Here is a 27,881-nt window from a genome sequence, read left to right as displayed (position 1 = left end):
GAAGGATAATTTGACCTGGAAGACTAAACCCACATACGGGCAATGACATTCAGTCACAGTGTCAACCAACTGTGACCTCACAAGAGACAAGAGAGGATGCTCCTTGTACAAATAAATAAAGCATTCGCTAATACCATAATATGGCTGTGACATGTATCCTGTGGGCCTCTCCTAGAGGAGGGGGTCATCCAGGACTGGATTGGCTTTTTGGTTGGAGGAAGAGGTGTTCACATAATTAAATGTCTATTTCTAGCTGAGTGGAACCCAGCATGCAAGCATAAAGTTAGATATTATGCTTGCATGCTCTTTTTGAGTCAAATTATTGTACTGAAAGCAGCAAGAACACTTTTGCTGTAAATGCATTTTGTGTAATTATGCTGTAGGGTGAAGTACACAACAGCATGACAATTACTGAATGATATGGTATGATATTAATGTAATGTATACAAAACATAGGTGTGCATTAGATCACCTATGGGGTTTCTGATGCACAGTGGAAATCTTGAAAACAACCCAACTTAACCTCCAGTTCAGTAACAGTAACAGGTTCTACACCCGCTTCACAACAGTCAGCTCACTTTCCTGTCACAGAGACTGAGCTGGTAAACATGGAGGCGGCTGGTGGGAACTGTTTTAACGCGGCCAGAGATCAGTGTAATCAACCAGGGCCACAAAAGAAGCAAACACCAAGCCTTGGCTGTCATTCACCTGACCCGAACAACCAGGCCCACATGAATCTCATCATCTGACAACCGCACACATTGCCCTTATTCACCGCTGTGCACCACACCACCTCTGCTATCAGCTGTCAGTCAACCTGCACGGGCACACAATACTCCTGTCAACCTAAGAGATGATGCTCTTCTTCCTGTCTCTTCCTCACTAACAGGACTTTCCCATTGACTGCAACCATGTCAAAATGTTTGGAAAGAGTCTCACCGACCCCAGATATACAAATGAAAGAATCAAAACACAAATGAAATGCAGAGTAAATCCACTCTGTAAACTATGCCATCACAAGGCATACATGTGCTAACAACAGGCCACTGTCATTAGACCTGGAAGTCTTTGTTTAAAACCACACTGAGGCATTGTGTTCACAGACAGCACTCGAGACTGCCCTGATGTTTATTCAAATAACCAACAAGTGCAACAACATGGCAAATCTCATTTCCTCACTTATCCTTACAGATAAAACAGCCACAACATACAGAGAGAAAAAAAAAAAAAAAATTTATTTTTCAACAACCAACTCAGCTTCCTTTATGTAAGAGCACTAATTTTCCACAATGTCTTAATGCAACTTAACACAGCCTCTTAGTGTTCAATTTCTTCTTAACTAGCAACTCAAAAGGCAAGCATTGGAAACTAGTTCCCCTCCATCCCATTCTATTTTGTCAGCTTTCTTTTCCATGAAATTATAAAGGGGATTTGTTGCAGCTTTTCATCCACTTGATAGCACTTAACTAATTGCTGTCCTCTTATAGACAAAAACCTACTCATAAAACATAGACACAAATAAACCAGATGCACACATGCAGGCACACAGACAAATTAAGATTACACCGGTGGTATTTTGTGTCTTTTTTCAAATTCAATCAGAGCGGGTTTTAAACAGATGCTACTACTAATATCATCATCTGGACACATTTAATCTTTTTAATATAACTTTGTGAAAATCAAACTATACCTGTGCCAACTACAAGTGCCTACTTTTTGAAACGATTATTAAAGCCCGGTCAAATCTCTTTCGCTAGTGGTATCAGCCAATTATAGAAACAAGTGACCATTGAATTAACACAGGGAACTTGAAAGCTTTTGCACTCTGATGTAGAATGCTCTCTGGAAAAAAAATATATCAGACCTTAATTTACAATTTCACAGGGAGTCACCTGATTTCTGGGCAAACAATAGGCTTAAATTCAGTGGAGATACAATGACACTGTAAATGTTAATATGTGTTGATAAATGTCAAAGTTTTTCTTCAACTACTTTTTGTAAAGGCCATCCAGACAGAACTATGAATGAATAACAAATGTTCAATCACAAAGAATAAGTTTAGTCAAACATGGCACAATTGGCAACTCCTATGCCTTTCTTCTTCTTAGATGAGAATTAAGGATTTGCATTAACCCCAAATGCTGCTTCAGTATCTATGTGATAGTGAAAAGAGTGAAGGGAGAGCCATGAAAACCAGAACTGGGAAAGAACAGTAACAAAAGAGAGATAAACCCAACAACACAGAGAGGTGAGCCAACTGTTCCAAGTCTTACACAAGGGGGTGGGGTGTGGGTAGAAAAGATAATTTAGCATTTGTGTAAGCTGTTTATCAAATTATTAACTGCACAGATGTTTCTGACTTGCTAGGGGCAGAACACGGGCTCTGCCAGGCAGGGGAACAAAGGTCTGAAGGATTCAATGGAGATGTGCACTGAATATCAATTTAATTTACTAGCTGTTAATTCTCATGCAAATTGTGACCTCTTTTAGGGCATATCAATAGCCATACACATTGTATGTCTTCAGAGAAGCAGTAGGGAGAAACATTGTGGAAACTCTGTTTAAAACTACACAAAAGGGAAAGTAAATATTTTATACACTGGCTTTCATATAGTAAGATTTGAAAAAAAATATATGCCTGGGACTTTTTTGTTTACAGATATACTACTATAAAACTACAGCAACTTTATCATCAAAACTGTATATTGCACCATTTAGGCTGCTGAAGCTTTTTTAACCAGGCAGGATTTGCTGTAGCATTTCTGTCTGGCTTGCACGCTATTTAAGATAAATACATATCTTGAGATAAGACTATAGTGTGAAGAAGGTGAGAAGATTTTGGGTGGATGCAGATTTCTATGCACAACTATTCAAGTGATTGATCATACTCAACAGTATACATTCGCTTTCAGGTTAAGCCGAGGAATTTTACATTAACTGAAGTGTCCTCACTTTTGACGCAATCTCAGTGTTGATGCCAGTACATCTTGGTGGTTTTCTACCTAATTTACAAAATAGGAGGGAGCACCAGTTGCAGATTAGACAGTGCTGTGTGCTGTGAGTCAGCATCTGCTGAAAATAATCATACGAACATGGTATGACATCTAACAAAGGTTCAGCACTGGCAGCATTCTCAGCCGAACTCAGCTGGAGCAGCAATGCTGTAAGTCCAATTTTCTTCATCACCTCCAAAGTACCGCCTTTCAGCTCTCCACAGCACAAACAAAAACCCTAGCAACAATATCAATTATACATGCAGGGGGCAAACAAGGGGATTTATTTCACAACAAATAGCCTCATAGAGAGATGCTAAATAGGGTAGATTAGCATTATAAAAGAAGAACAAAACTCCCCAGTTCAACAGCTAAAGAGCAATTTGATGGGACTGGAATTGGGGAAATTGCTTGATTAGGGTGTGCATTTAGAGGGGTTGTCAATTTCAGAATACCAGCAAGGATTTGTAATGTTGACGCTTTGGAAAAAGGAAAAAAAAATAAAACATAAACGACATGTTGGCGCAGTCAAAACATGACATTATGAGAACTGTCAGTAGTGAACTTTGATAATGCTAGACAAGATCATGGGATGATACAGCACCTTCAGATCAAATAAAACATCAATGTGTGTCTGTCAAAGAGGGGGAGACATATCAGCAAAAGATAAAGAAAGCCTTTTGATGGATGGTATTTTGACTAATCAGGTTAGAGTTAAATGTGTTTTGTCAGTTTACGGTCTCAGAAATATCATTTGTAGAGTATTTTCGATTACAAAATTTTATCAAAGTATAAAATAAACCAGATTTTTGACATAATATACAGTTTATATTTGGCTTCAGATATGTAAACAATACAAAAATGGCTATTTCTTGTGAATGTAACATTAGAATAAATATAACTTTACAGTGTGTCTTACCTAAGTACTATGTAGAACTTATTTGGCACCGCTTGCTGTTTTCTGAGAACATATTTATGCAGCTTTCATGCAACATTTCTTTCCAAATAAGCGAAAACCACACTAAGAAATCCTATGACAGCGCCCGTTTTCGTACCACGTGATCTCTGTGTTTATGAGCAGGGGTTTCTGGGATGTGGTGCTCATGGTAACCATCGTAAACACCATTCATGCTCTCCTGCTCCTCCTCCTACTTTTTTCGGCTTTACAGCGTTACCAAAGCCGATGAAAATGACCAGCGTGGATCACAGCGACGACCGCTATTACGAAAAAATAACATCGATTCAACAAAGCATGAATAAAAGGTGAGCGTTGCGTCTTTACGGTGACGGAAACACGGCCTGGAGGAAACGGCGGGCTCGCGCTGTGGTCGGTGCCGTGTCGCTGCCTCCTGCTACTGGGAGAAGCTACCAAGCTAATTCAGCTAATTCAGGCTAGAGACGGAGACGTTGTACAGCTAGCTAACAGATTTATTTAGTACTGTATCCGACTACAGCTAACAGCAGTGACTTTATGTGTTTTTGTCTGTGTCCGAACACAGTTTAATTACTTTGCCGTGAAACTACAGTCTGTATATTAGCCACAGCTGTTTGTAGCAGTTTAATAAAGTCGTCTTCAATATAAACCTACACCTTACACTTTGCGAAAGAAAAAGCACATAGCATAGCATTGCTGGTAAGAGTGAACTGTAGAAACGTTTTGTGTATGTGTGCAGGGAGAAACGAAGACTGGAGTTGGAGAGAGAACTATTTGCCTACTCTAAATCCGATAAAAGAATGTAAGTGGATGAAATACGTGTATTGTCTTGTTTCTGAGCCTTTTACTTGCACATTTAGCTTAAATATCAAGATGCATATTTCTCATCATGTTAGACCAATGGTTATAATTTACACCGAATCACAAACTACTGTTAATGTAAATGTTTTATTTAACAGAAACAACCACACTATAGCTTCCAATGTAAGCAGTACAGCCTGTTTTCATTGTATTTATGATTCCTATAAATATTATCCTGTCAGGTCAAAACAGTGAAGCTGCTGCTGATATGAGAGTTGAGAAATAAGATTTAAATTTACAACACATTGTGCTTACCCTTTTCTTTTGAAAAGTGTAGCTCTTATTTTTGACAATGCTCTAAGATAGTATTTCTTTTGAATAATAGTTCTCCATTGCCTTCAGCTCACAGATAAAGTGTTCCAAACTGCGCAGCTATCTCAAGGAAATCTCTGACAGGGAAGCACGAGCGAAAATGAGAAACCTTGAGCTTCTGAGAGATGTGGAGTGCATAGAAATTAACATGAAGGAATACAGTCCTAACCATGGCACTCTGCAGCAACAAAAGGTATAATGCACATGCTTACATACAACAGTTCATTTGTTTGGTGGAGTGGTTTCTATCATTATGGAGTTCTGTTAATTAGAAAGCTCAACAAATAAGTTTCCTGTTGTTGAGCCACTTTGTTATAATATATTTATGTTTTAGTAATAATAGTATACATATATATATATATATATATATATATATATATATATATGTATGTATGTATATGTATGTATATGTATGTATGTATGTATATGTATATATGTGTGTGTGTGTGTATATATAAATTATATATATACTGAGTGTATATACATTGTTGAGCATATGTCATGTTGTAGTTTAAACACAGTACAGAAATATTTGCTTGCAGTTGCTTGGTGTTGCAACAGTAAACACTCAGACTGTGCAATTTATCATGACAAGCAAATGAGAGAGGGAGAAAACAATGAGCCAGTCAGATTATCACTTAAAACTGAACGACGGTGCTTGACAGCTTAATATCAAATTAACAAAATTGGCTAATTATGACTCACTGAGTTAATTGCCCAATATAGAGACTCTGAAGTGCTCCAGAGGTTTAGTCATTCTCTCCCCTCAAGCAGTTGGTTTATTTCCTCTTCATGTTTATGGGTCCTGTATGGTTGTTTTTATTTTGCTTGTCCTCTTACACTTTGTTTTCAGTGTAAATTTTGTATTTTATTTTTTTTTTGTGTAGGTGAGGCGATCTATTCTCAGATGGATATAGTCTCCTCTTACACATCCAGTTGCATCTATGTAAAATAATAATTTGTAGGCAAGCTCAGTGTTATTTTTGCAACATTTCATGAACTGATTACAAGTAGTAAATACTATTGTTCAAACTGCCACTGTCTAATGACTGCAAAGGTTCTGATGAAAGTTTGTGTAATGTTAAAGGAAATCTTACCCTTCACAAGTCTGATAGCTTTTTATTTGGAGTTAGAATTAAGGCAGTCAGTCTTGGCAGTAAGATAATTATTATAAGATTTCAGCAGCTTCACAGAGGATACTCACTAGAGAAAAGCAGTTGCGATTTATTGATGCTTGACATTGGAGCATTTTTTCACATGCAGATTATGTATCAACAGCACTGTGAGGTATTTGCTCGTGGTATTTGTTTATCAGTTTGTCTTTACATTCATTTCAGGCAGATGTTTTAAACAAGATTTCCAAATATATGGAAAAGAGGATGACAAAAGAACGAGACCTTGAAGCAGCAAAGGTAATGCTGTTGAGGCCAGTACATTATATTTGTACTGGCTTCCCTATTTAGTAAATAAAGAGGTATACATCTCATGAGTTACATGCTGTGTATGCACATTATGTATATTTAGATCTATAAATTGGTATTTGATGTCAGATATGTTACATATATTTTCATGCATATTATATGACATACCACATTTTGTTGGTTGAAAAAGGGTACTTGTTCTTTCTGTTGATTTTATTTTTTCCTTTTTCTGAAATGTTTATAAGGTTTATGCAAATCTCACTTCTATCAAGCTGTGTTTGCAGGTTTTGAATAACAAAGAAACATAGACATTATGCCTGGTAAATCTGTAGAGGAGTCTACATTTAAACTGTGTATCTATAATAGCACAGGTGTCTAATCCTAGCTGGTGCATCTGTACAAGCGATGTAGTTCAAGCCCATAGCTGCTTTCTCCCTTCACTTAAAGCAGTTAAAGCTCTTTTAGATGAAATGTCTAAGACATCTCATAATAACTTGGAGCATGCTGTCTAGAGCAGTCACTTGTAACTGTGTGCAAAACCCCCCTCAGCCTGTCGATATTGTAATGAGCAAAATGGTACCGTCACTCCATTATGCATACAAGCCATTGGCTGGCAGTGTGCATGTCCCTCAGGCTGCAGCATTCATTAAGGGAAGCTTACCGGGCTGAAAGCTGGAGACAGATGATAACGGGATATGATTTTCATATTTAATACATTCCTTGGAAGAGCACACGCGTGCCGCAGATTGATAGAAGAATCAATTGCTACTTTAGTGAAACACTTTCTACTTTGCCCTGCAGCTACCGATGGAATCACTCAGCCAAGAAATTAACTTTTCCTATTTTTTTACCTACTTTGTGGATCTGCTGGGCAGGCTGCATGGTTTACAGTGAATGTTATTAAGCAGCTAACTGTTTGGTATTTAAGACGCTTATCAGAAAAGAAACAGAAGCCATGCTTTTTGTTATTATGTTTGGAGGGAGGCTTTTTTGCTCATCTCTCTCCTCCCCTTGGTGACATTGAAGACATAAATCAAAACTTGTCTAAAGGATTCTAATAAGATTAAAAGTTAAAACATTGATCCTAAGACATTCTTCTGAAATATGTTGTGAAAAGAATTCCGACCTTGGCCCAAATAAGCTACACTTACTCAAAATGCTTACAAAACTCTAAGTGGATAGTTAACACCCTTGAGGCGAATTTCTGTCAAAACACTGTTATTCAACTTAAGGTAAAACTGTAACAATGTTGAAGAACTGTATTTATGTGGACAGATATAATTTGTATGATGAAGTGGACAGTTTGTCTACCACAATTGCATGTACTTATTTTTTTTAGTTTTGTCATATTCTCAGGAAGTACACAGACATTACCAGGACATCTCCTCTGCTAATCCAGCTAAGGATTTTACACAACCACCAACTTTAATGGCACTGGACAGCCAGACCTCCACTGGGTCTGATGTTGATGCTGGTACCACAAGTGTACACTCACACCAGGCATTGCATCGCTCACCCAATTGCAGCGTGCACTTCCGCGAATGTCTACCAAGTGGCCTTTTGAAGGACTTCAGAGTTGGCGGAGAGGATGCCGCCAGCAACCGAGCACATTTATCAGATGACATTTCAGGCTCAAACGATTCCCCTGACGGCTGTAATTTGAGTGACAAACATGAAAGAACGATGGCAGTGCTCCCATCTGTTCGTGCCTTAACAAACGCAGCTGGGAATGTGCGTTCTGGAAGTGATGATGAACAAGAACCTTCACCTCTGGTGACCTTGACGGGGCATGAGGAGAATCTGTCTCCCACCGGCAGAGGCCCTCTGGGGGCTAACAATCCCCATGCACAACACACAGACTCCCAAGAGCTGACTCATCGGCCACCCGCATTGGGAGATACAGAGAAAGTTCCCTGCCACTTGATGTCTCAAAGTACCACTGGAAAAAAATCTCAAGGTCCGCCAGGTTTGTTGTGTTTTTTTTACTTATTCCTCACTGATCTTCTACTCTGGCAATATTTACCAACTTGAGACTAGAGATAGAGTCTATCTAGCTATGAAAAAATATCTCACAACCCACAACAATAGGAGGTTTTCCAAATTAATGGTGTCACAGAAGTTGCCACTAATAATGGCCTGTAGTTAATATTAAGTTGCTAAATCGGAATTGGTCTCTTCTCAAAAGGTCTCACCTCATATCAACAACGTTTCCGACAGTTGGATATTCAGTTCCGCATTTACTGATTAATTAAACTGAGTTTGATATTAAGGGATCCAGATTTATTTATTAATTGATTTAATTTCATTTCTATATATACTGCTTTGACATAGTTGTTTAATTCAGCTGTTATCCAGTTTTTAATGATTTCAAACATAGTACAATTTTAACAGTCTAGTCTTTAAAATCTACTAGTGGTTGACCTCTACTTGATTCATTACTCTTGAGAGATGTAAAACAACCCATGTGTCTTGTATCTTGAACTCTTTTTAGATCCAAGAAGTTGTGAGAGCACACCAAGTTCAGATGTGAAGCTGTCTGTAAGCAGTGCTACTGACCTGTCCATTTCTCTGACCCAGTCTGAGCTGGATGAAGATCTACCAGAGAGTGAAGCACTTGATAAGTCCACAGCCTCTGATGGAGCTGATGATCACAGTCAGAACAGTCCTGAATCTTCTTTCCACTCTGAAGTGTCCAAAAATGCATCTCCAAAGTTGAACTTGGAAAGGTACAGTGTATAACTTCTGTAAATTTTTTTGTCTACGATTTTTGAAGTGGACCCAATTGAGAGAAACTCTACCATTTTGATTGTTTTATGGAACATACTGTCATAAAATGTGCACTGTGCTGTCAGTATTAACCTCAGTAATGTAAGGCCCAGTTAAATGGAAAAGGACAATGTTCTGCATGACCATGCTAAACCGCATCTGTAACTGACAGAGAGGATTGTGGGAGTCACGGTCGGTGCCGCTGTGCTCTGTGTAGCTCAGCAGCAGCTGCGGTGGTGGCAGTGATGCATCTTATAGGGAGAGCTCAGGACCTGTCACCAACAATATTGCCATAATCCAAGATAATGCTGTAACAGAGCAATTTTCTGCTTGAGAGACCTCAGGAAGTCCCCAGTGGAGGAGGAAATTTGTGGCACCATAGAGTGTTCTGGAGGGTGGGCATGTGGACAGCACTTACGGCCACAAATCCTTAGCGTGATGATGGCCTCTGAGTTGAAGGATCATTTTGGATGGGGTTAGAGGCACAGAAAATCCCATGTGAATGTTTGCACCCAGAGCCTCAACATCTACTCTACAATATACAGTATTTTATGAACAGGACCTCTTACAGTCTTAAAAAAAGGAAGAGGAAACTCTATGTGCAATTATTTTTCTTTGCTATATTCCCTGAGACATGTCCAGTGTTTAATTAGCTTTTTTTCTTTTCTTGCTATTTTTAAATTGCAATTTAACTGCAATTATTAATATTCATTCATTCATTTTCTGAACCGCTTTGTCCTCGAGAGGGTCCTGGGGTGCTGGAGCCTATCCCAGCTACTTATGGGCAAAGGCAGGGTACACCCTGGACATGTTGCCAGTTCATCACAGTGCTTTAGTAACATGTACTATTGTTATTTATTTGTTAGATGCAGTATTCAATTTCCACATTTCTTACTAAAAGGGTTGTCCTCATTAAAACCCATATTTTGATTTTGTGTAACTACACATGCAGACTTTTCTTCAGTTAAATTTTTAATGTTTTGGTTCTAACTTTACCTGAAATAGTTTGAAAAATGGGTATATAACGTTTGTTTGCATCCAGCTGTGTTTCTGTGTGGTCTGCTATACTGTTTATAGTGTGACCTCAAGAGCAACTGCAGTTAGCTTGTGTCTGGGAGAAGATGGTGGGGGCTGCAGCTTTCATTGTTAACATGGAGGGCTTCTGTGTATGAGGAGAAAACTGGAGGCTTTGATGTAAGGCTCCGAGAGCACCCAGTCTCCATCCTCTCGCTCTCTTTTTCTCGTTCTCACTCTTTCTCTCCTCTCTGTTGAGGTTAGAGTTTATATCGCTCCCTCCATGCAGCTCACAGTCAGGAAAAACAAGCCCAGGCAATTCATTAGATTATCCCATTATATTTCTTCTCCACCGTGGTTGGGGGGAGTGAGAGTGTATGACTGAAATATCCTCCAGGTTTCTTCCAGACACATCATAATGGCCTTGCTGTGTCCAGCTCTCACATATGTCATAAAATAAAAGTTTTTCAAATCTAGACGGAAAATCGATAATCCGTGACCTCAAAGTGACACAATATTTTTTCATGTATGCAGTGACACCTTTGTCTATTTCTGGGTGAAACTGCATTTTTGGTGTTTCAATGTCCCACAGCACTTTGTAAATACTGTCAGGATTGTGGGACATCACATGCTGTCCTTGCAATCTTTATGCTGTTATTACTTGTGGTATATTTTCCCCTCCTTTTGTGGGTTATATTTGCTGTTTGTGCCATTGAGATTCCTTTGACACCAATCACTCAACGGTGAGACCATTCCGTGTGGTAAATCACCTCAGGGTCTGTACTGTACACTGTGGAGCAATATCTCTGCAGAGAGGCTGACCTCTTCCTCCTAGCTAACAATATGCTCCTGATGATGTCGACATGCGGACAACAGCAGCATCTAAAGTGAGGTTGGAGACCTTGACATGAAAGCTGGCAACAATACAATGAGAGAGAGAGGTTTGCAGAAAAAAAACACAACTAATTCACTTTCTCCCTCTCTAAAGGTCTCTTTTTGAAGAGCATTGACAAATAAAGTGGAAAGAGAAAGATGACTATTTCAAGGCCCACGCTGACGATAAGGGAGAAAAAAAAGACAGAGCTTTTGCCTGTGCTACTTCAGCTACACTGAAGAGGACTTAGCACAGACGGATTGCACACTACAGAATGTCATGGATATAATTCAAGCTGCTAGCTTAATCAGGATGTTACCAGGAAACAACCTGCAAAAAAGAGGGAGCAATTGTTTGCTGACCTCTAACCCAGCAGCCCATTACAGATTGTCATAAATTCTTTTTGGCCCCTTTTATACAGGGGCTCAGGATCTCTCGGCTTGGGGTTCCTGAGAGAATTCAATGAAGGCCACCCAGAGCTTAATGCTCCAGAAAGAGATGGATTCCCAATATCCACATGCATTAGGCATCCATTTCTCATTTTGCAGCCTCACACAGGACCAGATTAAAGTGTAAATCTCTTAGAAAAAAGAAAATGTGGAGGCCACTCCTTTTTGAAACCTTTTTTTCCGTCTTTAGCTCCATTTGGCAGTAGTGGTTATATTAATCAATATTTTCATTTCCATTTATTTCATGTTAGTGGGCTACTTTAGCTACTTTAATTGTAATGTATTAGTCTGAATTTTCTGTATGTCCCTGAAGGTTAGGCACAGCAGTAAGCTACTAATTCTACAAGCTCTTGTTTTGAATGAATGGCAGGTTTGTGAAGCTTTCCCTTACACCCCGTCATTACATATGGCATTATCAGTAGACACAATTGGAGTGGTTGAAGTTCTGCATTGTGATGATGGCATTCTAACGATCAGATCCCTCCAGCAGTCCTTGAGTACCTCAAGGAAATTGCCTGGAAAACAGTCTCTTTTTATTTGATCAAATAGCACCTTGTTTTTACAAATCGTGGACCATTGATCACATGCCTTGCTCTATGTTTATTTCCTTTCACTGTGTTGATGGATAATACTTTTTCAGACTTTCCCAGAAAGGACTCTTCAACTTGCTAGACTGCATTGAAGGACGGCTTCATGATGAACAGACCAATGTGTATGATAACCCTTCGATTGATAAAAAGCAACTCGACAGAGTTATCAGGTATACCTCTCTGTCTTTCTTTTAAACTCCGTAACTATCTTACCTCTACCTCTGTATATTTATCAAATGACCATGGAGCAGTGTACAGAGGGAAATGCATTATCCTTCAGCCAAGTGCTCTAGCTTACTTTAGAGTGCCAACTTGAATGTTCACACATCTTCATGTCAGAATGGTTTTTAAATATGTGGGACTGGTCGAGCAACCAAGCTGATGAATTGTTTTCGGAAGCCAGGGAGATGGATTCTCTTTTATTTTTGTCTTTCATAGCTTGATGAATTGAGCATAATTTTTGTAATGCAAGATAAACCGGAGAGAGAGGATTTCCTTATATACCTATCCCACCTAAGTCGATACAAGTCTTACTGTCAAGTAAAGTATTCATCTTGTGTCGTGACCCACAATATAAAGTCACACAGTGATATTATTTAAGTAAACCAGTGTATATGTGCATCTGTGTGTATGATTACTCTTGTATAGTGTGTTTGTGTGTGAAGTGTTAGCAGCTGTTGGATGTACTCCTGACCTGCGGGCTGAGCCCAGGGTGACATGACAATAGCACACTGCTCTCTATATATTGCAGCCTTTGTAACAGCGGAGCAGGCTTGAATGACGAGGACCTTAAAACATGTGGAGCAGTCGTCGTTCATGAGCTTCAGAGGTTGTCATGGAGCACAATGAAGGGCTGCCTTCTACCACAGGATCTAGTGAGTGCTCACCGGTCCAACACTGAACCAAATGAAATAAGGTAAACCTTTCAGTTTATTGGCGAGAATACCTACAAACCAGTATTTTCACTGTTTGGGTGTTGTGTTTATTTTTCAATTGCTTTCAGCCTAATGAAACTTGGAATTGTGAGACTGTATAAAGAATCACAGCGGCATAATTTCAGTTAGTCATTTGTATAAGATTTTACGTTTATGTAGTGTTTGTTTTATCACTTAATACCTTTTCATTTTGTTATTTCTGTGTCTGACCACAACATTTCCTAGCAAAAAAAGCAAAATATATGAAAATGGATTGTTATATAGTGTAGTGTTGTGTGATATAGTGTATACGTTTTGTGCAGACATTTTCAACGGTATAATAGGAGTAATCCAGAGCCGAGATATCAGTGCTCTGAAAGCCACAGAGTTCAATAGACTTTTCTTTCCTTTAATAGAGAAACATGAACTTACAGTGAGGTGAATTCCAGTTTTCACACAAAGAGTGGACGCCTGCCTATGCATTTTTTTTCATCTTTTGAACAGACAGTGGTGGAGGGGGCATGCACTTACAAACGTCGCTGAGATATTGCACACTACCATTCGATACAGTCTCCCTTGTCCACAAATGTAAAGGTCATCTTTGGTGTCACCTCCTGCGGTAACACTGCACGGGTGAATGTCATGAGTAAATTAAAATGCCCTATCTGTGACTTCCAGTCCTTTGGATAATGAGTAGTTATACTCTGAGCCAAATCCATGCTCTGCTTCACTACTCTATTGATTTCACTGAGACCTTTCCTGCTCTATACTCAATCCGAAGACACACATCTAGTGGTGTCCCTCTTCCCCCTGTGGAGATGCATATTGGCTCTTTGACCTTTTATCCAGTTTTCAATCCATTGCTGGCTGTGTCTATTCAGTGTTAACTGGAATTCATTAATCATCTATCTCCTAAAGTGTTTTAAGATGGGATAACAGGCAGCCCTTTCACAATGCTGTTGGATGGATTTGTCTTGTCATTTCAAATAATAAAAAAAGAGCGTCATATTTTTTTGCTGCTGCTGCTGCTTTTCTGCACATTGGTCAAAGAATTTTCAAATTTATGTCACTTATTTTCACATATCCCACTGTTTGTTTAACAAGAGAACCCCTCTTTCTCTACACCCAACTCCACCCCTCCTAACTACAGTGCCAGCCTCCCTCCTGATGCTGCTCAGCTGTGGGATCGCTGGTTCAAGCACGCCCTTCTGCTCAAGGAGCGCCATGTCCTCAGCACTGAGCACTTGGTCCAGCTGTTCACGCCACTGTTACTGGAGCGCCATGCCACCTACAGCCACCAGGTAGCGTTGGAGACACATACACTGCCAGTACACACACAGAGAAAATTAGATTCTTGTATTCATGGACACCCAGTTCCAAAAACAAGCAGACATTAGCAGTTACGACCACAGGCTGGATATTACTCCTCTCTTCAAATGCTGTTTTTTTTTTTTTTTTTTTTTTTTTTTGGTTTGCCTCTTTGGATGTTTTTCCTGTGTCGTAGGTGGTTTTCTGCCCTCTTTGTGTCTGGCGTCTGAAATCAAGCCCTGGCTGCCTCCTCATCAGATTGCTCCACACGTTGACCTAAACAGAAAAAGAGAAAAATCGTGACCCATGTGTTAATCACAAATTGCAGCCTCTGCTTGGCTTGTGTCATTTCATGTGGCGAATTCATCTGACAAACACTTGCTTTTAATTCGGTATTAGGCAAAGTACAGTCATCCACTGGGAAAGACTGAATGAGGCAGCCATTTGTGCTCTCTCCACAACAAAAAAAGATGATTTCAAATGTCCCACCCATTGACCCCTTGTAAATCAAGCTAAATGGACATAATAAATCACAATACACATTCATTCTTAAAACTCCAAAATGATGTAAATTATTTGTTGTAAGTTCCATCTATTTAATTGTGCCATTCGGTGTGCTGGAATGATAATGTATTTAGTTTTGTGTTATACATTTTTGCGGACTCATCTTGCATGGATTCCTTGTAACTGGGTTGATCTCACTCCGGTGTCCCCAACGCAATGATAGAGCCAATGAGGGCGACTGTAGAGCCTCTTGAAAATATCAACTGACAAAAGGAAAATAGGTGCTGTCATCTACATCTTTCTGTCCAAGTGCATCAGGAAAAGCATGAGTGAAAATCTTTCTCTCTCACTCCATCTATTTCTCTCTCAGTCTCTCTTCTCTGTCCTCTCATACAACAGCTTACTCTCCACACACAAGAGCAAACAGAAATTTCCATTCACGTCTTGCCACACAGCCTGGCTACTCCGACAAATGGGAGCATGCAGCTCGCATGCACACACTCAAAGAGGCCCTTTGAATATTCAAGTGCTAACAGTTGCATTCATTGATATTTAAAATGCAGTGGGGCTGCGAGGGCCCTCAACCCACAGTACATTTGACTAAATCTAAAAAAAGAACAAAGACAGATATCGGGGACAAGGATCAAGACAGTTTTTATTGTGCAGTAGCATCAAATACCAAGTGCTCAGATTGGCATGTGTTTGTGCCTCTTCCCCTCTCAGAAAATGAAAGCATGTACATTGTCAATCTTGACTGCAACCTACTGATAACAACTCACAATGTACTTAAAGTTTGTCGTCAAAATCCTCCTGATCATCCCCTCCATATTAGTGCTCATTAAAAGTTGCAAATGGCCATCTGAGGCTGAGAGGCAGTCTTTGATCACAAAAGAGAGATGATGATGGCAGGGTTTGATACGGGGGAGGGAAAAAGGAGAGAAAGGAAATCGGTGTGTGGCATCTCCCTGCTCCTCATCTCCCGGAACAGCTCCTCTTAATTGTGTATCCTCATCTCCCCAGAGATAAAAATGAGCTGGAGAGGGAGGAAGAGAGCAGTTTGTCTCAATCCTCTCAGCCAAGAGGGGAGATATCTGGAACGTGTTGCACATTAACGCCAGGGTGATTGCATTCTTTAGGCGCTTCTCTAATCTCATGGATGAGAAGAGAAGGAGAGAAAAAAGTGTGATTGAGAGGGAGAGTGGGAGCAAAAGTGTGCGAAATAATCTTTTTTTAGTTAAACGAGTGAGAGAATTTGAAGTTATTTTCTCTTGGTGTTTGAATACGCACTACAGCTGCACCTCTGTGCGAGCAACCATGGCCAAAGTAAATGACTTGCCTAATCGGTGAGAGTTTAATTTAACACTTCCTTCACAATATTGGAACAATTAAGAGTGTGGTTTTAATTTGTGCTGCTCGCAGGCCAAAGTGCTGCTGAGGACACTTCTGTCCCGGTCCAGTGAGGAGTGCCCCTCAGCGGAGGACGAGAGTGACTTGTCTTCCTCCTGTGGCCCTTCGTCTCTGCCGGCTGATTGTGGAAATGTGAAGCCAGTACAAGAACGGATCCAAGGTTAATACATAGACTGTATAAAATAATCACATTAGAGAACTAATGATTTAGTACAACCTGCAAAGAAAATTAACAACACATTTGAATAACAGGTTACAGTTAATGATTATAGTGGAATGAATGCCAAAAAGCCTCTTTGTAGCATGTGGTTTGGTTTTGATAGATTTACCATTTGGTTCCTACGATCCTGCAAAACATTCTACATTGATATTAAGTCTGTTTTTGCAAACTAGGGCGATTAAGACGAACAAATGTAGATGGCTATTATTTTTTTGCAAACCACCTCTGCAAAGAACTAAAACATCTCTTTTATAAAGAAATCAATTTTACCAATGAGCTTTTTTATGAATCCTTCACAGCCCAGTTTTCATACAGCTTTCTATTCACAGCTAAAGAATGACCCCCCCTCCCACCTACTACCCCCTTTTCCATTTCTCTCCCTAGGCTCCCTTCTTCCCTGCCACTGCTCCTCACTATGCGCTTCCCTTTCTTACAGAACTACAAAGTACTGAAGAGGACAGCCACGACGAAAGCCCTGTGGAAAGTGTTCCTATTAGAGGTAAAAAGGCATCGCCGGTGCCCCAGCATTCACACTGTCCTTATGTTGTGGTTTGTTTTCTTCCCACTGCAGTGAATAATGGGCTCTTTTACGCAATGGCTGAGGCAGGATGATCAAGGTGAATGCAGGGTCAAAGTCCCACCTGAAGAGCTGTGCTAGTTCTCTCTAATTATCTCCGAGAAAACACTAGCCATGTTTTCAGCCTGGTCTGAGGCATTCTGGTGAAATTGATAATTCGCTGGCCCTGCATAATGCAGCTGCTTTAATTGTCAGGACACCAGGGTGGGAAGCGCAAGAGATCTGTCATCGCCTCTCATTATCTTCTAAACAATGCTCTGGCAAGGCTGGACTTGAAAAATACTAGATGTGAAGGCATCCTGGAAGCAGTTGGTGTGCCCGTTCCTCAGCTGCACCTCTGAAATGTAAAGCAATCCTATATTACCCTTGGCTATCAGATTTCCTACTGGGTGTTTTATGTGTGTGCATCCCTAAGGTGCACAGCCAGCAAAATGAGTTCAGTTTTCAATCGCTACACTTAATCAAAAGAAACATTACCACAAAAAACATGACTAAAGATTTTGCAAGGAAAGGGTTTTGCTGTGGTGAGCAACATCAATGTCACAATCAAATACCGTGACCTTGGAACTGTTAGTAATTGCCTAGACATGTGTGTCTGTACACCTAGTGGGTTTTTTTTAGACTACATGTAAAAGCAAAGATTGTGGGTGGAATAACACTAGAATGTGCCTTGCACTAAAAACATGTATTTATTGTTTTTTTTTTTTGTTTTTTTTTTTTTTAGAATAATTAAAAGGAGTGCTTTTATTCTGAAAGCAAGTTCAAATTGCTAGGACTCAGCCACACAAGAAAACAATTTTCCTCTGAACTTTGATTTGCTCAGTGTGTTGTAGCATCACTGTTGAGACATCAGCCCATTTATTCTGTACTTCCGCTCTGTTGATTTTTGCCACTGCAGTCTCTGTTCTTCTTTCAAATATGATACCTCCTACTTTAGTGTGCCAGAAAGTAATTATGAGTGTTTTTAAAACAGAAAATCAATCATTGCCTTCCTGGTAGGGGATGCTGAGATTATGTGAAATGCTGATTACTGTCTCATGGAAACTGTTGCTACATACTGTAGACTTGAATCAACAGCTTAGCTGAGTGAGCACACTGTTTTCACCCACTCTGTTTCGCACTGAGGCCAAACGACTCAGCTACTGAAGCGTGTTGTCTCATCAAACACAGAAACCTCTAAAAGTTGGAAACCTGGGTTTTGAGCAAATATTTGACATTGACTTGGTGTGTTTTTGTGTGCGTGTGTGTGTGTGTGTGTGTGTGTGTCCATCCCTGAGCAGAGACAAAAGCATATCAGTTACTTAAACAATCAGCCATGCAGGACAGGCTGCAGAGTTCTAAAGAGGTTGATGATGATGATGATGATGACGAAGAGGAGGAGGAGGATAGCCCATCAGGTAAGAGGTGCAGTCCAGTCTAACAGGGAGGTAATGGGCTCCTAGAAGCTAACCATTGGTTACTCTGCCCATTCGTCTTCACAATACAAACTAGCCCATAACATATGAGGAATCTTGCTCAGTGTATGCATGTTTTTTTAGCTAGTTCTTGCTTATAGCCCCATTTTTCCCTAGATGCTCAAATGTTCAAGTGTAACTAACTTGTGCCTTGAGATTTGGCATATTTTAGCAGTATGAAAGCATCCAGTGTTTGAGCCCAACAGTTGAATAATTGGAAAGGGAGTTCCTATAAGCTTTACCATACGTTTCTATACTAATATGCATTATAAATTGGCTTGTGTTGAGACATCCAAATCACTGATTTTATCTGTCATGTTTTCTTTTTTAAGGGATAAATCATGGACATGAAGAGGACCTGGGGAGGGCCAAACGCTCCTCACATCAAGACCCTTACCCTCGGTAAGAACATTGTTATTATTCAACGGGCCACAGGAAATGGGCCACCAGACACCAAAGTGGTTGATGTACATTTGCATGGCCGCTCTCATAATTCCCTGTTCATTTCCATAAGATCAAGGGGGCGCCACCCATTAACTCGCTTACAAAGACAAAAGGCCCCTAAAGCCCCTCTTACTCACTGTTTGCAGGGTTTGACAAGGTTTTAGAAATCAAAAGCAAAACAGCTACCACAAAAATAAATTGGAGTCATAATCTCACTGTCTTCAGGCTTGTTGTCAAAATGCAAACAGATCATGTCAAGAAGAGAATCAGGGACGACTGTTTTGGAAGGAGGGGAATCAAGTGTTGACAAGGACAAATGTCCTTTCATTTTTTACCCTTGAAACACATTTAGACTGCTCAAATCAGAGACCTAAGTGGGTTGGAAAAGAACATTTAATGATAAATAGCTTGGTAGAGGCTAACACCATCACGGATACATTTGAATATCAACACGACTTCATCAAATCTGCAATTGCATGCCGGGTCCTCAGAGCACCTCTTCACTGCGAACCCATTTGGGCTATAGTAATGGCTGGGTAAACGTTATGAGGAATAATCTTCTCTGATTTCATGTGATTACTGGGCACCACGCTGACACAAGGGCTGAAGTCTGTATCTCCCTGGCCTGGCTAGCAGGCGCTCCCAGTCTGCCTATTAGCCCCGGGAAGGGCCTAATGGGCTGGCTCTATTGTGGTCCTCATAGCTGCTGATGTCTAGCACTGCCAGCCCCAGTGACCACACTCTTTAATAAACATGAGCCAATTTTAGGCACAGACCCTCTCAGATGGTGTCTGTCTCACTGTCATTAATGTGCATGGAAAGCCCACAATATATGTGATTAAACAAAATTTGCAGAACAAAAAATTAGACAGCAACACTGAATTCTTGGTGCAGTGAGGAGACACAAGTTGTGTACCTAAGTGAAATTGGACAAATGGCTAGTTATGCATGTCTGACGCTTTTGTCTCATGAAGAAGCAGCTCCAAAAACTGCTTGTGACCATTACACTGTTTTTGCTTTTCCAACTGCCTTTCCTCTGCTTTTCCTGGATGCTTAGATATGGGCATTCCACTTACTTTGCGCTTTATTGCTTCTACAAGTGGTCTGGAAGCCCTGACACTGCAGCATGTTCTCGCCCCACTTGTCCCCTTTTTTCCATCTCCTTCTCTCGCCCACCCTTGCCCTTTCTCCATGTCTTTACCCCACTTTCTTTCTGTCTTCCTGTATTTTCGTCTCCCCCCTCTCCATCCTGCTTGTTAATTATTTGCTTTATTTTGTCAGCGAGCTGATGAGTGACATCAAACAGAGGATGTAGCTGGACTCAAAATACAAAAATGGCTTCCTCTCTGTTGTCTTAGACAATAATTATGATTTGTCAGTTAAGCCTAGACTACAGCAGAGGGATTGTAGTTTAAAGCAGAGGCTTTGGTGCAAAAAATGCATTTATAGCCCTTTGTGAGGCTCCTCATTATGTGTGGGCCCGATTCATTAAGTAATTGGTTTGCAGTTGTTTACATGAGTATTAAGGCCTTCTATTCAGGGCCTTTGAGAGATACATTGTGCAAATGTTGCATGTTATGAATGCAGAATGAGAGGTGGGGGGCCAGTCCTATTGGCCAAACACTGCACTCGGCTGAAAAGTGAGAGAAAAGCATTGGGTGCTGCTTTGCATAGCAATGACTAGGGCCTTAATAAGCTTTACAGATTAAATACATGCAGTCTATACAAGATGCAAAGAGATACTCTTAACACATTTATATGTGCTCATTTCACTATTATGCCGTTTGAGAGAATTGAGGTCTTTCATATTCTTTTTTTTCCTCCTCCCTCCCTCTTCCTTGCTCTCTCCCACACAATGTTTTTCAGTCAGATACTTTTATAAAATGTGCTGTTTATTGTATTATAACTGGTGGGGAAGCGACTGATCTGCAACATTTATTAAGGATTTGTCCATTAGAAATCTTTTGCTGTCTTTGTGAGTGGCAAAGTAAAATCACTTTGTGGTTGAGTGGGGATGAAAGGAATAATGCACGAAGGAGTGAGTCTTAATAAGCAGCTGCACTCCATGTAAAGACCACTTGTTCCCCTTTGTATGCGAGTGCATGCCACTGCTTCCTCCCGTGCAAAGCATCATTGTGCTCTTTTCTACTGTAGGCATTTCAGATGCCACTCCTTTCTTATTTTTATTTGGGGGTTTTTAATACCTTTTTATTTCTTCCCTGTTTTTGATCCTGAAAATGCTTGAACACATGTACACACACAACACACACACACACACACAACTGAATCCTCCAGCCATAAACCAGTGTGATGATTGTTGTGCCTAGTACCTGCTTGACAAAAACCTTGACTCAACAATTAGTGGTTTACAGCTTTGCCTTGGACAACAGGATGTGCTCAAGCATTCGACCTCAAATCACTCAGTGTCAAAATCTCTCTCTCTCTCTCTCTCTCTCTCTCTCTCTCTCTCTCTCTCTCTCTCTCTCTCTCTCTCTCTCTCTCTCTCTCTCTCTCTCTCTTCCCCCCCCCCCCCCCCCTCTCTCTCATGGGAAGGCGATGCATGCAGGTCTCTGACAACTCGGTGGGAGGAGAGATTAAAGGGTGAGAGGAACATGAGCTGAGAGAAAGGAGGGAAGCTAAAGAGAAAGCAGGAGACAGAGAGACAGTATCAGACAAAGAGTTGACACCTGAGAGTATTCCTTTATCAAATTATATAAATGAAGTGACATGTGTATAGGCAAAAAAAAAGATATTTAAGGACGATAAGTCATGTGGCAGCACAGCTTATACAAGATGCACTTCTGTGGTTATTTAGGTCTCAGTAGCACAATAACCACACAAGGACATGAACATACAAAACATGTTTTTACTGCCATATTTCTTCATCCCTCATATATTGTGATAATGTAATAAAAAATTAAATAACTACGCAAAAACAAACAGGACTGACTGTAGAGGAAGACAGCATTTTGAGATGCTGACCAGAGGAGGTCACTGTCCTTCACTTGCAGAAAAAGCTTTGTAGGGTATTAGAAAAAGATCTATGCTAATGCATATATACTCTCTGAACTTGCCTTGTTTGGGTTTTAATTACTCATTAAAGCAATATCAAGGAGACAAGTCAATACAAAATCAGTGTCTTTGTAAGTAATTAGCTGTGATATGGTGGGAAAAGAGAAAATATATTAAATATATCTTTACTGCTGTTGGGTGGATTGTTTTGTGTGTGGGTATACTAGACACATTTGCAATAAAGACTATGTTTATTAAGAGGAGTGATCTGCCCTTCAACTATCCCCTGCACTAGAATGCCAGCAGTCAGGAGGAGGGTCTGTGTTGAAATCATCACACAAATGCCTCTTCCTCTTAGTTGCAGTACTTACTCGTTGCCAGCAGAGAGCACTCACACGTTAGGGAGTGCCCACTCACAGTGCACTCACAGTTGTCTCTCACTGTTTGCCCCCACTGAGGGCTATATCCTGCTACCATTCAGGCCCGTTAGAGTACATCTAAACGAAGCCTAAACAATGTTTCTGTGGGGTCATAGCTGGGATGGGAGTAGGAGTTGATGGGAATGATGAGGTGATGGGTCTCCCTTTACCTTTAGACAAGCACCGCTGCGCAAAAGTGCTATTGTGCTATTAGCATTTGTGTGTGGGTGGCAGGAGCTTAAAAAAAGCCAGGGTAAATAAAAGCAGTTTTCCAGCTAACGTTGTGTCCAAGCTCCAGTTTAATGCTTGATAAGCACTATTTCTCCAGACCGTGCACACACTTTCTTACCATTTTTAGGTTTATTGGCCAAATCTTAAAAAAAAACAAACCTTATTGTTAATACTTACTTTAAAAAGTGATTTATTCTATGGCAAAGTGTTACTGACCATTGCTGTGAGATATTATTTAATATATTCATATTAAATACACAATCATACAAGTTGTGATATATCCATGTGAAATGTGTCATTCTATCTTGCATCAGTAAGTGCTCTTAAAACATCGTTTCTGTCCTCAAATGGAATTTCAGCTTACTTCAGTGACTTGCACATTGGTTTTTCTTCAAGACAGGCAAGAGAGGCAGTGGCTTTTTTTTTTTTTAGTTTTTGTGTGTGTGTTAGTAGCTTTTCGAACTGGGGAAGAAATATGGAGCAAAAAGAAGTAAACAGTTTGATTTATGTCCAGCACTGCTTGTCATACAAATTTCTCGGTAATGCACAGCAGACAGAGAAAATCGGTTAAAATATGAGATAAACAACAATATGAAACAATTTCAGAAACAGAGAAAGAGAGAAGCACCGGAAAAGAACATTACAATAGCAGTAATTTGCATCATTTTACACATTACATTCACCTCTGTCTACCAGAGCTTGTAAAACAGTGGCCAACCCAGTCTTACATATTCAGATCATTGCCTCAATTAAGGGAAACTCAGCAGAAGATGAACTGGCATAAATGTTTATGGAAACGGAATATTAGATTGGTGGGGTCAGATCCAGACTGGGCTCTCTATGGTAATAGCCCTGTCTTGAAATCAGTCCTGTCCCTCACTGAAGTGGAACAGCTGATAGACTATTCTCATCCCGGGGGGAAGTTCGAGAAAAGAAAAAGCCCAATTTACTCTCTGTGACAGCTATTATTGTGGCAAAGGAGAGAAAGTAATCGTATAGATTATTGCTGCATTTTTGCTGCTGCAGGCTCTGGCTCAGATCTGCTGCCTAACAGTAGTAAATGGATGCTCTAGTCCCTGTGGTTTAGTTGTGCTTCAACATCTGTACAGCACTTTTAACTCTTGCTTGGTGTGAAAGGTTGAACATCGATAGCAGGACGATATCTTTGTGGTGTAGCTTTCAGAGACTACTCTGTTATTGTTGCTTCATAATATACATTTTTAAATTCATTCTCCCATTGCATTAAGTTCACCTTATAAAAATAAATGTTACCATGTCAAGTGTATATTGAAGTGCACATCTTTCATATATCAAGTATAACCTTCAGCAGTTAATATCACTAAACTTCTGAATGCACATGATCATGCAATTTGTATTGTAGCTTTTCTGTTACATCAGAATTTTGGTGGATGAAAAGTAACAGCGTCACTAACTGACTCCTAAATTTAAAATTTGCTGTTCCCATGACTTTCACATTAAAATTTGGGTTGTAAAGTAATATTAATGTACCTTTAGTATAAAATCCAAGATGTTGATTTTTTTTTTTTCCTCTGTTCTGTTTGTTGGCACTGCTGTTCTTAGTCAGCCTGTGCCTTGATTCAGTTGTATTTTCAGTGCCAGAGCTTCAGCATGCTGCCTGAACACCTGCAAAATGATCTATTGTGTGCAGAAAGTGTAAAGATTGTATTCTTGTTATAATGCTGACAACATGCTATAGGTGTAGTAAAAAGCATTCTGTTTGCAGTTAAGAATGAGAGGTGCTTCTTGTTTCCTGCCTTCTTGAGTTGTACAAGGCGGTGACATACAGTTTAGTAGACGGCAACTGGAATGCAGCCAGAGTAATTTGGTCCTTATACTCAATGTACAGGCACATGTGCCAAGACTTGATGAGATGAGAGTTATTGAGAGGATGACAATCAAAGAAGTCATGGTTTTGTATGGGTGCAGTTGGAAGAATGTACCAATGTTTTCGCTAGAGCTCATCTGTTTAAAAGTCCACATCTATTTTCCTTCTATCTCCTAGAAAAGCCTCAGCACAGCTCAAATGTAAAAGGTCCAAACAAATAAGCCATATAGATATGTATGCTAACCTGGGAGATGATGAGGATATATTGTGGGGTTTTGAATAGCCTCTGTGATGATGTAAATTAAAGAGGAGTCCTTTAAAAGTGGAACCGGGGGGCCTTATTGCATATGCATTGAGGTAGATCAAAGCCTTTTCGGAGGTCACACATTTACATAGCGATATCACCAGAGCTATGGGAACCTGGCAACCCATGTCGCTGGACTATTTTTGAATAAAGAGGGCCTTGTGGAAGTCCTTTGGCACAATTAGAACAAGAGTCAAGGAAGTCCCCTTTGCTGCACTGTCTGAGATTAGCCAGCATGTCTCGCCCTCTGGTGAAATTGGGTGTCTTCTTCAAGGTTTTTTTTTTTTATTTATTTAGTTTTTATTTTAGTATTTAGCCATAGCATATTAAATTGAAATCTCTCATGATTTTTCTTCCCCACCCACCTCAATTTCTAACTTCGGTTTGGTGTCCTTTTTTATATCTTTGCATCTGTGCTTACAGTAGATTAACTATTTCTGAAAAATTATTTCTACATTAGTTTATTTCACAGGAAATGTGTGTTTTTTTCCCATGTTTGCAAAGTGATAATCTAACCTTTCCCTTTTAACTGTTTTGGGTTTTAACATGGTAGCTCTTTCCTAAAGAAAGTCTAAGGTAATAACTTTTGCAAGGCTAACTGTCTTTGTGTTTCCAGAAAAGAGAGGAGTAACTCAAAAGCTCATTCTGTTCTACTGTCAAAAGGTGAGTACAGACAAAGTCATTTCAATTGCTTGCACAGACGGTGTCAAAACAAGGTTAATTACACCGAACAGATCACCATAAAGAGGTTTATGTGTTAACATGGATGAAATTATTGTAAATTTTTAGCTTCAATCAAACGCCAACTGTTTGATTAAATTTCTCTGTAAATGCAGCAATGCCTTTTGAGGACGTGTTAATGAAAAAATCACCTTGAAGCTAAATCCAGGTTACTGAAAGCATCAATGTATGTGCTAGTAAGCACTACCTAATCCTTCAATAAATAAGAAAAAAACTGTTATTTTAGGGAACCTTCTGCATCTGTGTGTTTCTGACATTTGTAACAAAAGTCCAAGGAAATGTAGGACAGTCTCTTAGATGCTCTGACTGATATTGGAGAGAGTTGTTGTTCCGATGCTGAATAGCCAGATAAGTGCTCTTGTCATTACATTCATGATCATTTTTTGTATCCTGGTATGTCTAGACTGTGTAGATTCAGAGAGATTGTAAGATTGTATTTTCTTTTAAGATGGATTTTTTTGCTATAATATTTAGTCTGCAAATGCATGTGTACGTTGCATCTGCTTCAGACTTGATTTGTTGCTCATAAAAAATAATAAACAACACAGGCCACTTGAGCAGTTGGTTTCAATTTTTTAACTTTGGAAGCTTCTATCATATTTTTTATTCAGAGTTTTCCAGCTGCGATCATATCACCCAAGAAACATTTTATCACCATGAGTGAACAAGATGCAGATTTAACACATATTTAAAAGTATGAAAGCTAGAATGTTAAGATTGTCATTGTGAAATTAAACTCAAGGTAAGCTTAGCTTCACTGCATTGAAAGCCTTATAAAGAAGTTGTAGAATGGGATGTGTAAAGAAATTATGTAGAAGATGTAAAAGGTTACACTTAATATTAAGAGCGGAAGAGAAAACATTCTGTTCTGATAATTGAATCTTTTTTTTTTGCTCTGTTTTTTTGTCTAGCTCTATGGGGGGAATCAGATGACAGCAACTCGGAGATTGAGGCAGCCTTGCGTCCTCAACCTTTCAACGCAAACCACGCTGACGTTGATGACTTCTATGACTGATAATTCCCTGAAGATACTTTTTTAATGCGCTATATTATGTCACAGCAAAAATTCAAACAGTTTGGCTCACAATAATTCACCTCCTGACCATTATTTTACTAAATGCCTGGTCTGCATAGTAAATCGTATGCACACTGTATTGTAAAAACAAATAATAAAAGTTGACAGCTCTCATGCTGGGTAAAGTATGTGAAGAGTTGTCCAACACTCTGATGTTAACCCTGCTTCAGTCTCTTTATCTGAACAACTCTCCCAGCTCATAATAACAGCTCGAAATAGATTAAACTGATCTTTTAAAGCGATTTGTTTGCACTAGGCTGAAAATCATGCATTTTGAATGCTGCAAGCATCTCCGAGTGCTCTACCTCCAGCATGCTCGAGTGTAGTGATGTGAGTCACCTGTGAAATGACAAAGCACAATGGCCACTCTGCACGCTGCTGCGCGACCTGTGAACCTGCTGAAGAGGCCCATCTCCCAGGGCACAAAGTGTTGCAGCGCTAACAAACTCAGAATATTTAGAACCTGTAGCAAAGGCTCTACACATTTGCATATAGTAGCTGGGAATTTTTTTTTTTTTAAATAATTGCATTTATGTTACAGACATGTCTAAATTCCACTTTATTGTTCTGCAAATGAGTTGGGAGCAGCTGAATTGTTGCTGAAACCACACAATGTGAGTCCCTCGCATTTGATCATTTTGGAAGCGCATTGAACATCCTGGATCTATTAATAACTCCCAGCTGCTGTGTGGGAGGCTACATTCCCCAAGTTTACATTTATAGTTCATTATGTCTGCAGTGTAAATTTCCAAAACTGCCATTCTGGGATGTGGTAAAAAGCCCCTGGCATTCAGTGTCAGTAGGATTCCATTAGTCAGCTTTAGGTGACTTTCAATGCCTGAACCTTTTAAAGTAGGACTCCACATTCATTACCAATAATGGCTTCAGACAGCCCTGACCCACCACAGAAAGGGACTGTGGCAGAATAATTTGGAGTTTGCTAAAAGGCTCCCTAACATAATATCCATGTTAAGGAGCATGTCAACAGATACTTGTGTGCGACAGCTCATGGTGGAAGTGGAGTTATATTGTACTAATGTGTACTAACACAATAACAGTTTTAAAAAGAACTTTTCAGGTTTCACAGCAAAGAGATGGTGGTGGTGGCATTCAGCTTATTCTTTTTACAGTGGACCCAGTCAGACTGACAGAAGGAAATGTTATAATTAAAGGGAGTCATCCAAACAGGGTCTCACATTTAACTTTATTAC

At 39.8% G+C, this 27,881-nt stretch overlaps 2 protein-coding genes across 8 annotated transcripts in view; one reads left to right on the top strand and one right to left on the bottom strand.

Moving 5' to 3' along the window:
• The first annotated feature begins 4,088 nt into the window (after positions 1-4,088).
• On the top strand, positions 4,089-26,829 carry kiz (kizuna centrosomal protein). Of its 5 annotated transcripts, none has more exons than XM_030126831.1 (15): positions 4,089-4,256; positions 4,667-4,729; positions 5,131-5,293; positions 6,438-6,512; positions 7,878-8,487; positions 9,013-9,247; positions 12,265-12,384; positions 12,966-13,130; positions 14,279-14,429; positions 16,360-16,507; positions 17,004-17,066; positions 18,425-18,541; positions 18,931-19,000; positions 25,471-25,517; positions 26,507-26,829. In XM_030126831.1, the coding sequence occupies exons 1-15, from the start codon at positions 4,177-4,179 to the stop codon at positions 26,608-26,610; spliced, it is 2,211 nt and encodes a 736-aa protein (XP_029982691.1). In that variant the 5' UTR covers positions 4,089-4,176; the 3' UTR covers positions 26,611-26,829. The 5 variants fall into 5 exon arrangements, with proteins under 5 accessions (XP_029982691.1, XP_029982692.1, XP_029982693.1 ...); XM_030126832.1 differs by having other exon boundaries at positions 7,878-8,488; positions 9,020-9,247; XM_030126833.1 differs by lacking the exon at positions 4,667-4,729.
• Positions 14,571-27,881, bottom strand: part of nkx2.4a (NK2 homeobox 4a) — a 52,034-nt gene continuing 38,723 nt past the window's right edge. For 2 of the 3 annotated variants that reach the window (XM_030126836.1, XM_030126839.1), the window contains exon 3: positions 14,678-14,712. In XM_030126836.1, coding sequence (XP_029982696.1) covers positions 14,691-14,712 — 22 coding nt within the window. In that variant the 3' untranslated portion in view covers positions 14,678-14,690. Of the gene's footprint in view, positions 14,713-27,881 lie in introns of all 3 variants that reach the window. The other variant, XM_030126837.1, reaches the window with a different exon arrangement.

Source organism: Sphaeramia orbicularis, chromosome 22 (assembly GCF_902148855.1).
Source record: "Sphaeramia orbicularis chromosome 22, fSphaOr1.1, whole genome shotgun sequence".
Taxonomy (NCBI): Eukaryota; Metazoa; Chordata; class Actinopteri; order Kurtiformes; family Apogonidae; genus Sphaeramia; species Sphaeramia orbicularis.
Note: the sequence above shows the minus strand (reverse complement) of the source record. Positions and strands in the feature narration are given on the sequence as shown.